Genomic DNA, 14251 nt, shown 5'->3' with positions numbered 1-14251 from the left:
TTGTATCTGGTGGTATATTTTTCACATTAGCTGTTTCTTAGGATTAGCAAACCAGTGCAAATCTTGTTTCATCCCTCCCTGGGTATTTAGTGTAGTGCCAAGCAAAGCACAGATTAACATATGCTTACTCAGGATTAAGGATGATTTTTTTTTTAACTCTTCTGATAGGCAGTAAAATAGAATCCACAAAGTTCAATGGATTCAATGGATGGGCTGTTTTTATTAGTGCCAACAACTAACCCTAAACCTTTTGTCCCAAGTTTCCACAGGCTTTGAATTATACTTCATGAAAGTCAAATGGCAAATAGTTTAGAGCAGTAAACAGTAAACTATTTTATCATGTTCTTAATTTGCCTCAATCACTACAGTGCTGCATGTGATTGCTCCATGGCGAAGAAGAGGAGAGCTGAAGAACAGGCTTTGGGGGTCCCGGTCAACAAGAGAAAATCCCTGCTGATGAAGCCCCGACACTACAGCCCCAACATGGACTGCAAAGAAGGTGACAACAGGACCGAAGCAGAGGAGGACGATGGCCTCTTGGAAACCAACGATCACCCTACATCAGGTAGCAAAGGACCAGCCCAAACTTTATCTACTCCATGGCGCCAAAGACTGAGTCTTAACTTATTTAGAACATACAGTCTGTGTGATTGTAAAGCATATTCCAATTTGCAAGCGAAATCAAACATCTATTTCCCGTAGCATCCATTTATTGAGGGCTAATTCTGTGTCAATAACTGTGAAGCGTCTAAAAATAAGCAAGAGAGTCCCTGCCCTGAGTCCATTTTCAAAAGCACTGGATTGGACTCTGTCTCTTTCTGAAGAAAACAGAAGACACTAAGCCTGAAAGTTGAAGAGTACCTTCATTCTCTAATAGGTCGGATGTCTAATGCCTGGAAACTCCTTCAAAATAAAATCACATATTTAAGTTTTAAGATATTTGAGATAGGACATGTATAAACAAAACATTTATTCTTTGTTTTATAAACATATATAGCATTATTTAACCCTCAAAATAGAATTGGTAATAACAACCTGGACAACACAGGTGGACTGTGACCTTAATATTTTCAACAGTTTTTAAATAAGTATTTATAGCAATGGACTGCAGAAGGGACCTAAAGTTGGCAGCCTAGAGTCTCCTTCAGTAGGAAAATGATGTGTTATAGAAAATTTATCACTATGCTCAATTTTTCCAAAATAATTTTAATTTACCTTTAGGCACACATTATATTTCATGAATTCAATTCTTTACTCACTCATCAAATGCTGTTTGCATGCTAAGTAATATGTAGTTACTATTTTGAAATTTTAGAATGTGTTCTCACCGGGTCACAGTTACTCCCATTAGCCCTGGTGGTCACAGTGTCTCCAGGGCTTGGAACATCACTAACCACTTGGTGCATGAGGCTGACATTGGAGGGCATGTGAAATATCTCAGAAATTTATGAGAAAAATAAATACCTGGAAAGCTAAAGTTTGACTTATTAGAAATAAAATTAGGCGTACAGATGTCCTCTTAAACGCACGTTTTTTCTGAATGTGACTTTTTAAGGAATCAAAATATACTAAATAAGTTATTGAAAAAAAGTATATATTATACAAACCAAAGGCAATGAAATTCTTAGGTCATAAATATCTATTGCATATACAATTACAGTAATAGGCGTTAATAGAAAAGACATAAAAGCATATTGACTGAGTGAGCACATATCTCAGATCAGAATCATCAGATCTCCAGTAATCTTGGCTTGCAAGTAGTTTGAGATTCTGTAGTTAAAACAAAATTGTATTCTGATTTCACAGTATTTAAGTACATTTTATGGATTTTCTGTATTTAGCATATGGCTTAAAGCCTTATGGCTCATCTGTAAATTGTAGTCGTCCTTAACTCTTTTTGTTTCCTTGAGCTGGTCGGTTTTTTTGTTGATTCATGAAAATTGGAGGTTGAGTCTCGTATTAGGGAAAGTCTGAATCAGTGTGATTAGACTTGAGGTGTATTTATCTGGCTGACATTAATTTGCCAAATGCTTAGGACATGGGCATCTTTCACACCAGCATATTCTCGGAAGTGCCATAGGACAAGGACTGTATCTGCCTCCTGACTGCCCGCCTTTTATTGTAGTTGTGTGATCATCATAGATGCTTAATATTAACCAAGAAAATATATTATCAAAATGTACTCAGTTAAACACTCAGTTATAAATACTGATGGACATCTATTTGCAGGGTCATAAATGTTAATTATTTTTGTATTTAGTCCTAGAACCACTACTAGTAATAATGAATATGCTGAAATTACAGCAGTAGTGGCCATTATTTTTGAATTCTTAATATATTCCAGGCACATAAATTATATCACTTAATCTACCCAACAATAATATGAGGTATGTGTGATTATGGTCACAATTTTACGGATAAGATCGTTAAGGACCAAAGAGATTTAATGCTTAAGGTAATGCAGCTTGTAGGTTTTGGAAAAAAGATAATTAGGAAACAATTGAAGGACAAACAAAATCATTATTTCCCAGCTAACCATGCTTCACGATCCAGTTCTCACCATGCTCTGAATACCTTCAGAAAGCAGACTGGGCAAAGTTTCTACAAAGTCAAATCATAAAGTCACATTTCTAGAAGGGACAGGTCACAGATGCTCCTATCCCTGGTCAAAAGACCAAAGCTCTAAGTTATCTTTAGTCCTCTGAGCAAGTTATCCCCCACCTTCTGGAAGGAAAGAGAGTTGAGTTATGCCCAAGCCTGGCATAAGGGCTTTTCGTCTACGGTTTTATTTACTCTGGGTATCACCAGGTTTTTACCTGGCCAGGTGTGTGCCCAGTTGTGTCTTCAGCGGGCAGTTCAGATGATGAAGAGAGTGCTTGTGAAGGCTCAGGTCATGAGCTTGAATCCATTCAATGGCAAAGCTACATCCCATACCCTCAACTGGCTGTCTTTCAAAGAGCTGCAGGTGGACATTAAGGGCTGTAAAAGACAATGTGGACAAAACCGTGCAGATACACCTTCTTTACTGGGGCAAACAGAAGACAAGTTTGTGAAGTACTACCAGGAGGTAGGACGAGCACATGCTTTCCTAATGCAGAAGAGGAAAAGAAAGGTCACCTCGAAGTGAGATTAACCAAGTGTGTGGAGTCCCCAGTTTATAACCATACCCATGATGTGGGGAAATTAGGAGCTCTAGGGGCTGGGATGATGCTTTTAACACGTATTAGCTCTCAACAAATAGCAAATAAGTGATAAGCCACTCCAATATTAGAAATTTAAAAGACAAATTCATTTTTCTAGGGCTTTTATTCCCAGCAAACTTTACTTATTCAAGAGAGCTGGAAAACTAATTTACCTACAAAAGTAACTTAAATAGTTACAAAAACAGAACTAAAATCCAACTATAATCAAATCCAATTATACTAAAGGAATCAAACTCAAAATGTGTTGTAATTTTTAGAGGATTTCTTTTAAGTTGTTTTGATGCAGAACAGCTGACATATATGCAAGAATCCACTAGCATGTACCTTCTAGGATTACCAGACACTTCAGAGTAGAGAATTTGGTTTAAAGCAAATAAACAAGTGTGAACTTTTTCATATCAGGTAAAAATGTTTATTTTTTTTTTACTCTGCAAGAAAAGTGTTGTCCCAGCTCCGACCCCTCTCCGTCTCCCGTACTTTGAAGTGCCCTCAGAACAGAGAAGGGCTGTCCTTGGTAGCTGTCCACCTCTCTGACTGCCCCCCAAGAGTGCACCCTTGGAATTTTCTGTTGTGGTATTGGGAAAGTTGAGGTGGGGTTATTTGTTGGTTTTTGTTTTGTTGTTGTATTTGTTTTTACATATTTTTATTTATAATTTAGGGATTGTTTTTTCATTGACAAATGTATTCTACTGTCTTCCTATAAATTCACTCTTGAAAATATCCAAACTTGGGAAAATAATAGGCTATTAGTATTCTGAACGGTTTCTCCTAAGCATCCTCATATTAAAGATGAGGACCCAGGACTCAGGAGACATCGGCCTGCCTAAGGTGACACCACCAGTCTCTGGACCTCAAACCTACAGCAGTTTTCCCTCCACATTGTGCGTTGTGTACTGACCCTCCAGATTCCCATGGCAGCTGGCGAGCTGTGCCATAGCCTGTGTGGTGTGGGTGGTGAACTGGGCTGACCTTCTCTGCACTGTAGACTGTGCCCTTTCACAGGGGTCAATTTCACTATTTATTCTAAATGAAAAATAGGCCCTACCCTATTCATGTGGAGGGTCCCATGTATCCTCTGCCATTACTATCTTCTAAAATAGTATCTGGGAAGGGAGAAGAGAGCCGTCATTTTCTGAATGATGTGTGTCCCCTGATTTACGTGTGACCTCCACAGTGTGCCTCACTGTGCAAGGGAGGACACCAGGCTCAGAGAAGTTAAGGAACCCGTGGGAGTTCGCACAGAGACGAGCGCCAGGCCCAGAATCAAACCAAGGTCCCTCTGACTCTAAGGGCAGGTCTCTTTTAGTTATGTCAGGCAAAGGCACAAAATACCTCACCAGGCCACCAGGGACAATGAAAACACACCAGCATATAAAAAGTAGGCAGCCCGTTACAAAGCTAGAAGAAACTAGCGCCTCGTCACAGATCTGTCAGGTTCAAAGGCTAGCTCAACTTCTTTTTTCTTGTAATTATGGTGCAAGCCAGAGAGAGGTGGGTATATAGAAAGTTGGTTCTCAGGTTTGCAGAACATCCCTGGAAACCATTGCGTGCGATGCACAGAGGCACCCCTATAGGCAGTACTCCTCTTTTTCTGAAGAATAATTAATAAATATTTTCTTTTAGCATATAACAAACAGTTGAACCAAACAATTATGTAAACTGGAAATGACCCAAAATGCTAGCAGTTGGCAGCGGCACAGTGAAATGCATTGTAGTGCACATGTGCGTTTTTGTCACTCCCGCCTCTCTGGTGATCTGCACTTAATAGGAATATTTTAAACTATGTAGCTAAGCAACAGAGGTAATTGTTGCTTTCGAGAGCTTTTGTTAGCACTCTAACATAGCCCAAATATGCATAATTAGGTATAATGTCTATAAATCATTATTGTACACATGTGGGTAGTTAAGTGGAGTGAGAGAATAGTTCAATGAATTGAGCATATTCACTGAAAATGCTTTTTATTTGTTTTCTGTAGTTCATAATACTTTAAAATTATCATAACCCTTTACACTTTCTCTTAATAGCCAACCGTGATATTGAGAAAAACTTCATTTGCATTTTAGACTATGTTTAATATATTATTTAAACCTGGAGTTCCTCTGATATGAATTCAGGAGAGGATAGACCGTCCTATCAAATATTATGTGCTTGTTTATCCAGCCTCTTTTCTAGGAAGTAAAATGTTAAATTTTTCAGTTTATGTTGAATAGATCCCAACAAAAGACTGCACCCTATAATCAGCATTATTTAAAGGGGCTAGTGTTGTGACTAAATTCTTCCCTTCATCCAAAAATGCTTTTAGTTACTATGGCAATATTTACTTGATCCTGGCAGGCCAGTGTTGATTTAGGGAGATAATTACCAGAAAGGAAGATGATGGAGATGTATTTTTGAGTGTCCTTGTCAGAGACAATGTTTATAAAAAATTAAATGAGACACAAAAAGCACATTGTCTTCTGCACAGACACCCTCTCCCGCGGCCCCGCACTGGATGCCTGAGCCTTTCTTCCCTCCGAAGATGTTTGTTAACACAGAATGCACTTCACTTGGTGTCTTTAACAGTCTTTAAGGGGGCTTATTATTTTGGTTTCCCATCTCCCACCCTGCCTTTTGAGACACAGAAATGGTCCTGCTTCTTTTTTTTTTTTGTCCTAGTGAATATCAAAGGGCCATTGCTGGGTTGTCCGGCGCATTTCACAGCCTGGTGTGTGCTGGGCACCGTGCTCCCCAGACCACTCTTCATGCTGGGCCAGGGCTAGGTCAGCAGTGAATCTGCACCCTCAGTTGGTGTGTTTGCACTGGGAGAGGCTTGGGTAGGCTGACACTATATATATACATATGTATACGTATATATACAATTTGTCACCCCAACTGGGCCATTACTGAGAGTGAAAGTGGGCGACACTACAACTGGACTGGGACAGCAGAGACCCAGTGCACTGTCTGAGCAGACTGGCACTTGGGCGCCTGTTCTCAGTCGCAGGGCTCCTTGACTCTCAAGACTCCAGTTGGCCCTGAACTGAGAACAACCAGTTAACGTTCAACATCCTCCAATCATCCCCACCTCTTGTCTCATTTTCTTTTACACAAATGCACGCAAGTACCAGGCCAGAAAATGTGTTACTGTTTAAGATATTATTTGATCATGCTAATTTTCCCATTTATTTGTATTTCTCTCGGCATGGAATTTTCATTTGACAATTATGATAGTGATCAGGAAGTTTTGAAAGCTTCAGAATTCTTTTAGTGATCCTCTCTATGTAGATGTATTTTGTATTTTAGCTAACATTCCATAAAATCTGAAAGTATGTTTGAGAAACTATGGAGGTAGAGAACACAAACCAAATAAGCTTTGAAAATGCATTGCCATGCTAACAGAAAAATCTGGTGACTATTTCTTTTATGATGTATAGTATTATGTATATTTGATTTCCTTATGGTTGGCTAAGATTTGCGAATATATGAAGTATAGTAACAACAATTTCACATTCGACACTGTCATTGTTAAGTCTCTACTTCAGGACTCTAGAAGCACTTAGCTCTTAATGTGCTGAAAATTTGAATAGCTCATTTCTTTAAAGGTAATTCTCAGAATATTAAGGTCTAAGTTTTGTTTTGTTTTGTTTTAAGAGGATATATATTTTTCTCCCCAAGGTTTATAAAATTGACAGAGCCCACATATCCACATATTGCACATATTATGTGTGCATATGTGTGTATGTATATATATATATACATGTACAACTTCTTTAAAATATTTTTTGTTCTTTTCAAATATTGGTTTTCTTTTTCCATAGAAGAAATCATGATAAAACCTATGGATGAGAACCTTCATTCAACTGCACAAGAAAACTCCAATGGGAAGGAAGACAGATATGGCTGTTATCAAGAGCTCGTGGTCAAATCTTTAATGCACTTGGGGAAATTTGAAAAAAATGCATCTGTTCAGACTATAAATGAAAACTTAAATGACAGCGGCATCCAGTCTCTAAAAGCAGAGAGTGACGAAGTAGATGAGTGCTTTATGATTCATTCTGATGTTGGAAAAGACAAAATCGATGATGTCCAGCTACAGTTCTGCTCCTCTGACGACAATGAAAGTAACTCTGGAAGTGCAGAAAATGGTTGGGACAGTGGCTCCAGCTTCTCAGAAGAAACCACACCACACAGAGTCCCAAAGTATATTTTAGTGGAAAATAGAAAAGACCTCCTGGAAGTTCCCGAAATAAAAACTGAAGGAGACAAGTTTATCTCTTGTGAAAACGTGTGTGATTCTGAAACAGAAAGGAGAGCCCCACAGAATGCTCACATTTCGGAAGCGCTGGATGGCAAAGCCCAGCCCTCGTTCCCTGGGGCTGAGGAGGATGATACTGAGTGCCTGGCGGGGATGACGGAAGAGTCTGTTGACCTGCAGAAAGCGAAGGGGAACTTAAGTTTGCTGGAGCGGGCGATTGCTCTGCAGGCTGAGCGAGGTTGCGTTTTCCATAACACCTACAAAGAGCTGGACAGGTTTCTGCTGGAGCATCTAGCAGGGGAAAGGAGGCAAACCAAAGTTCTTGACCTCGGTGGAAGACAAATCTTTAACAATAAACGTAAGACATATTTTTGCACTTATTTTAGGAATAAAATTGTTTTAGGGTAGAAAGAAATTAGTAAGATTTGATTACTTCTTCCAGATAGCTTTTTGACAACTTAATGCAATTTAAGAACTAATTTATATTATAAAATAAACATTTTTTTCCCCTACTGTCTAGATTGTTCTCAGATCAAGCTTGGTCAGTTTTGCAGTGTTTTCATACATAAAAAAAAAAGATCATTGCCTCTATTTCTTTTAATTTGACTGCTTTTTAAAAATATATAGTACTTTTTAAAAGGTACTTTATTGTACATGTTAGAAGTACATTAGTACTTATTGGATTTTAAATCATTTTATTAATCAGATCAATTCCAGAAATTTAATTTTTCTATTCCACCTTCTTTCTGGGATCTTCTGACTGCTTTGGCGCTTCAAAATAATGTCAAGCTACTTGCAAGCCAAGCAGGATGCTCTGATCCTTTTTAGGATAAAACTGGATGTTAATGCTTTTCTAAGCCTATGCTTTTACATGCTCTCTAACTCAGGGTCCACAAACATCTGGGCCAAACCCGAATGAGAGAGTATACGTGCTTAGAGGAGACCTTAAAATTGTTCTTCAGACTTTAGGGACCTTGTGTCCCCTGCGTCCATAAAGATACTCCCCCGCCCCTCTCACCCCCAGTCTTGCACCAGATGGGCCTGGTGATGATGCCTGCCGTTACGTGAAGTTTCCCAGATGGTGGTCCTTAAGTGCCCAGAGGGCTTGTTTAAGATGAGGATTTCCAGGGTCACATCAGACTCGCTGCTCCAGAACTTGCATTTTTTTAAGCAAGTTCCTCAGGTGATTCTTGGGCACCCTGAAGTCTGAGAACCACAGAATTAGGGGAGGAGTATCTTAGAGAAAATCAAGGTTGTGGGCCCAAAGAGCTTACAAGAATAATGTGTTAGCATGGTTCAGAGTTTCCGATTGCTGAGACTGATCCAGAAATCAATTGCATATTTTGTCATTTTAAGTCCATTTTAATACTCACCTGCAATCTTGTCAAATAATGTCTTGCAGCTTAGAGCTGAGAAAACAAAAAAGAATAAAATAATGTCATGTAGTGAAGAGCAAGATAATAATGCTCTGCAAACATACTGCAAGATTGGGATGGGGACAGAATATAAAGGACTAGTGTGTGGTTTGGGACAGGACACTGCATTTAGCTCTGTGCCCTCCACTAATATGCAACTTGTTGAACTGACCCGTGTGGGGTTTTTTTGATGAACTACAAAACCAGAAAAAAAGATGAAATCTACTTCAAATCCTCAAAACACATAATTTTCAGTATACTGTATTTTATTCATTTTAAGATACATAGTTTTCCCATTGTTAACATTTCTGAAATCAGAATGGTGTGCCATAATTTAATTTTCAATAGTTTTTTCTTTCTTACTAGCACACAAAATGTTTTATCTTACAATTGATGATATCTTCCAGCCAATGAAACCCAGTATTTCGAGAAACTTTAATTATTTGTGCTATAGTTTAAAATACTTGACCATCCTTTGGTCATTTTTATAGAACTTTAAAAAGTATTTTTTGTTTACAAAAATTAACAAAGCAATGGAATCTGTGTTTGTAAACCCGGGTCATTTTGGAGACTTAGAGAATTACTAATGGGCTGGATGAGTCAGTAGCATATCCTATTTGTAGGGTGTGGTCCTGCCTTGGGACATAAAAGCATATTCAAGGGGATGCAGAGCAGACTAGTATGAAACAGAGGCAAAAAAAAGCAAAGCCCATGTTGCAGAGGAACTATAGGTTTCGTCTGACAAGTATTCACTTTCCCATTCCTTGTTCCAGGTGTGGGAGCAAGCAGCAAAGAGGTCCTTTGTGCTCTGGCATGCACTCTGTGCTCCTAAGTCAGCACTCGTCCCAAATGATAGCCATGCTCTCCAAAATACCATCCTAATTTCCCATACATCTTGGGCATACGACTCTGCTATTAAGGAGAAAACACTAGGATTTTAAAATATCATTCCACCCAAGCCTTCAGATGCATAGGCAATTCTAAAATAAAAAAGTTTGGCTAGGGGCTGGCCCAGTGGCATAGTGGTTAAGTTCACGCGCTCCGTTTCAGTGGCCCCGACTTTGCAGGTTCGGATCCCGCACAGAGCTACACACTGCTCCTCAAAGCCATGCCGTAGTGGTGTCCCACATACAAAATAGAGGAAGATTGGCACAGATGTTAGTTCAGCGACAATCTTCCTCAAGCAAAAAGAGGAAGATGGGCAACAGATGTTAGCTCAGGGCCAATCTTCCTCACCAAAAAAAAAAAAAAAGTTCTGCTCTACTGTTGCTATTAAGCATTTAGTAAGACATTAGGTAGCAATATAAGTAGAGTCACCATATCATTTACTGTACAGCCTATGAGACTTTTAGAGTAAAGGGGGGTGATAGGAACCATCACATGAGTATATCAGATGTGAATAGGACTGTCCCAGGCAAACCAGAGTATAATGATCAGTCACCAAGTATAAAGTCACCCTCATTATGCAGCATTCAGTGAAGAAAATAAGAGGAAGAAGAGCCAGGCCTGAGAGAGCCGAGAGCTCCAGCTCTGGCTCCTTATCCTGCACACTGGCTCTGCCCTCTAGAGCGTCTCTGCTGCATCTTTGTCCCCCTGCAGAGAGGAGGCTTGCAGACAAAGGGGCCTGATGGACTGTTAGTGGACCACACCTGGGCAGGTGCCAGCCCTGCCTTATCTCCCACACCCTCTCTGGATTCCTGTAGACAAATGGTGTGGCAAGGAGGAGAAACGCTCAACGCCAAACCTTTCAATGTGGCTTAGAAATGTGGCCTCACCTGGACGAGATTCAAGGGAGGAAGGGCATCAAAATACACATTGCATTTCCTTTTTTCTAATTCACTCTTAGACGGTGTCAGCCCTCCTATTTTTGCTTAATCAAACTTCGAGGGTTTTGACTAGCTGTCTACAGATATTACATGCCCAACTCAGCTTGAAATTTGGCAATATTTTTAGATTAAATAAAATATATATCCACAAAATCATAGAACTTGTCCAAATTCTTAATATGCCCCTTTGTCTCTTACAGAAAACAGAGCATTGTCTCGACATCATGGCATTTAAATCCCATCTCTCATTAAACATAAATGCCTGCTACTCAAGGCATCCCTGTCTTTCAGCTGTTCATTTCTCACTTAAAACTTACAGTTTTCTCTCTGCTGACCCTCCCCTCCCTGGCAGTGTATGCGATAACCTGAAGGATCCTTGGCTCCTCCCCCTTTGCTGAAACCATGTCCCCAAATAATTGCATTACATACAACCTGCTGTGCCCATCTGCCCAGGACCGTTTATAATCCAACGACTGGGGTGGCATGTTATCACGGAGGCACGTCTGCTCATCGCAATATTCCGCCCGGGAGATGTCTGTCGCATCCCGCGACATTGCCCTACTCTCGGTCCCACGCTCGGAGCAGGAACATATGGGTCCTCCGCATCCTCGCACCGCAGGACTCTTCCCCGAGTTTCATCCCGGCAGCTTTCTTGCAGCAGGATCGTACAGATTCTTTATTTTTGCTCTCAGCATCGAGTGTGCTCCTTTTTCCTGATGCTTCATGTTCCGAGAAGCCTGCAGCCTGCCTCCATTCCACACTGGCCCTGTCTCTGAGGCTCCCATGCCCGTTCTGATTCTGGTTCCTCTGAATGCCCGGTATGCTTGCCCCAGTGGTTGGCATTATCATTCCAGGCACAAGTTAGGGGAGAGATTCTGGCTATGAGAAGGCGTGTCTGTTTTATCTACCATCTCAATCACCAGTATGAAAATTTCTAAAGAAGGCCTCCTCTGTGTTAGCTCTAACCTCATCAGTATTCATGTTAGTCCTCATTTATTTTATATATTTATATAACTCTTTATCTACCCTTCAGCAATGGGTGTGCCAGAAAATTAAAACCCCAGGCTTGTCTTCAGCCCTTCAGGCTGCCGTCCCATGGCAGCCTGACAAATTGTGTCACAAGGTGTCCCTTTTCTCCACCTGGCTGCACCTGTGACCCCCCACCGCCACCCCGTGTTCTTGGCAACACCCTCTAGACCACTCACGGTGGCCTCCATTCTCTGTATTTCCGTTCTCTGTAAGACTACTGCAAGAACGTTTCCTTGCCAAGCCGTCATCCTATGGCCTCAGTTTTCAGTTTCTGCGTTCAGAGTAAAACCAGTTTCTTCTCTGTGGCTATCGCATATTGATCCAAAGTGGCAATCCACTGGGGTTTTGGAATCTCAGTCCTCTGAGCACTGCCACGCGGTCAGGCATGGCACGAGATGGCATTCCTGACTCCCTGCTCTAACTCTTGTTAGATCGGGCCCTGCACGTGTCTAGGAGCAGCTGCTTGGACCCAAAATCCTAGGGCCACATGCTGCCAGGACCCGCAGGGACACGGCCTGACAGGCCCTTCTCAGATACGCTGGCGTACTTGCTTTGTAATTTGAATCCGGCTTTGTCCAGACTCCTTCAATAGGAGATAGTTTTTGTTTAAGTAAATTCTTTATCTTTGTCATTTTTTTATCTTTTCGGGAGCCTGTGCATCCTCTGGTATAGGGTTGATTTTTCATAACGAGGCGCTAACTACAATGTGTGATATGATAACTTAAAACTATCCCTATATTTTAACGCTCCCTTGCCCTGTGTCAGCCTTTGCTTAGGAAACCAAGAAAATTGGAAACATTTTTTATGTTTCCACAGGTCTTGGTTGAGGGTCTTATTCAAGGCAATGTGAGAAGAATGCTTATGATCATGAAACTGAATAAAGTGAGAATGTCACCCTGCAAGGCCACTCTACTGAATGGGAAGGGGAAGAAGAATAACCAAATGAATCTCTTGATTTAATGTCTCTGTAGATTCACTGAGGCCTGAAAAGAGAGAAACCAAGTGCCCCATCCCGGGGTGTGATGGCACGGGACACGTGACAGGCCTCTACCCCCACCACCGCAGCCTTTCGGGGTGCCCCCACAAAGTGCGGGTTCCCCTGGAAAGTGAGTACTGCTTGCCACTAAAAGAAGTGGGCAGCTTCTTATATGTGCCACAGCATCACAATGTTATCCTCTTTCTCCTCCAATTTGGACTTAGGAATGGAAATATAAAGGTTTCTCTCTCTGTGTCAAGACAATTTCCGTCTAGCTAGATATTTAAAATGTAGTGTATTAATAGAAAACCAGGGTATCGTGTAGCCAATAGATCAGGAGATGATTGACATTGAGAAGAAAATTTGTTCCTCACAGTTCCCAAGAGGAGGGGCACGCCATTCCAGGCAGTGCCACATGGGGAGGTACCAGGGTCAGTCAGGAGTAGAAGGGGGGTGGGAATTGTGGGCAAGAGCCTTTGTTGTGGTTTCTGTGGGAAGGAGCATGGTAAGCAGGCTTAGGATTGGCTAGTTTGAATTTTTTCAGTGAGCTCTGGGGCTTGTGGACTGTCTGTAGTTGTCTGGTACTGGCCCTGGAGGATTAGACAGGTGGAGAGTGTCTTGAAGTATGAGAGCCCAATAAAGGAGGGGTTGGGTGTGGGCTTGGAATTGATTGGTTTGCATTTGAAAAGTGTTTACTATTTCCAGGAATTAGCTAGCTCTGGCGGTGCAGTCTCTCCAGAGTTAGCAAGGCCCCAGATGTCAAAGCATCAGAATATAGAAACTAAAAGACATGCTTAATGCAATGTGGACTGCACAGTCCTTTCTCGCCTGGAGGAATGGCTTCTGTAAGCCCATGAGCAGTCTTGGCCTCAGCGCATCAGCCAAATATGGGAAGTGCATCTCATCGCCGGTGTCCTCTTGGCCTCCCCTTGGCACAGAGGGACATGTGATGTTTGTGATGTCGCCCCAGGACATCCTGCAGCCTCCGAGGGTGCTGAGTGAGAGAAAACCTTAGTTGGTCTCTCCACCCACAGCCCCTCTGTGAGCTAAGAAACAAGGAAAAGCAAAAGGCTGCCTCCTTCTAAGATACTTTGAAGTATCTGTGTCTTACATCTTCTACTTTTCGAACCTACTTATTGAAACACCTCTTGGTCATACAAACTGCAGTAGTGAGAACGCCTCAGCATCACCCTCCTCAAAAGCATGGTCTTGCAAATCACTGAATCTAGTCAGTTCGGCACTGTCCTACTGGACTAGCAGTTCTCAGATTGATTACCTGAGGGTTCGGTTCGCTCAACCGTACCCCTTCACCAGTCACCAAAAGGCAGTGGGGTGGGGAGCAGTGGACAAAGAATCAAAATAGTATCTCTTAGGAAATAAAGAAGACTATATTCAGAACTTCATACTGTGGGAAAAAGATAGAAATAACCCTCTGACAAATAATGCTCTCCATCTGCTCCCCCAAGGAAAAGCACATAAATGTAAAAGGAAGGTTATGAGCTTTTCAGTTTAAGTTAAATATAAGCCGAATAGTCTTGTGTAAGGCTAGTGTTAACCATGACCTGAA

The 14251-nt window shown here is 41.3% G+C and overlaps 1 protein-coding gene across 1 annotated transcript in view; it reads left to right on the top strand.

Moving 5' to 3' along the window:
- The first annotated feature begins 375 nt into the window (after window positions 1–375).
- Window positions 376–14251, top strand: part of ST18 (ST18 C2H2C-type zinc finger transcription factor) — a 60084-nt gene continuing 46208 nt past the window's right edge. The window contains exons 1-3 of the mRNA XM_058529005.1: window positions 376–565; window positions 7002–7796; window positions 12680–12814. Coding sequence (XP_058384988.1) covers window positions 388–565; window positions 7002–7796; window positions 12680–12814 — 1108 coding nt within the window. The 5' untranslated portion in view covers window positions 376–387. The remainder of the gene's footprint in view (window positions 566–7001; window positions 7797–12679; window positions 12815–14251) is intronic.

This window comes from Diceros bicornis, chromosome 33, assembly GCF_020826845.1.
Source record: "Diceros bicornis minor isolate mBicDic1 chromosome 33, mDicBic1.mat.cur, whole genome shotgun sequence".
NCBI lineage: Eukaryota > Metazoa > Chordata > Mammalia > Perissodactyla > Rhinocerotidae > Diceros > Diceros bicornis.
Note: the sequence above shows the minus strand (reverse complement) of the source record. Positions and strands in the feature narration are given on the sequence as shown.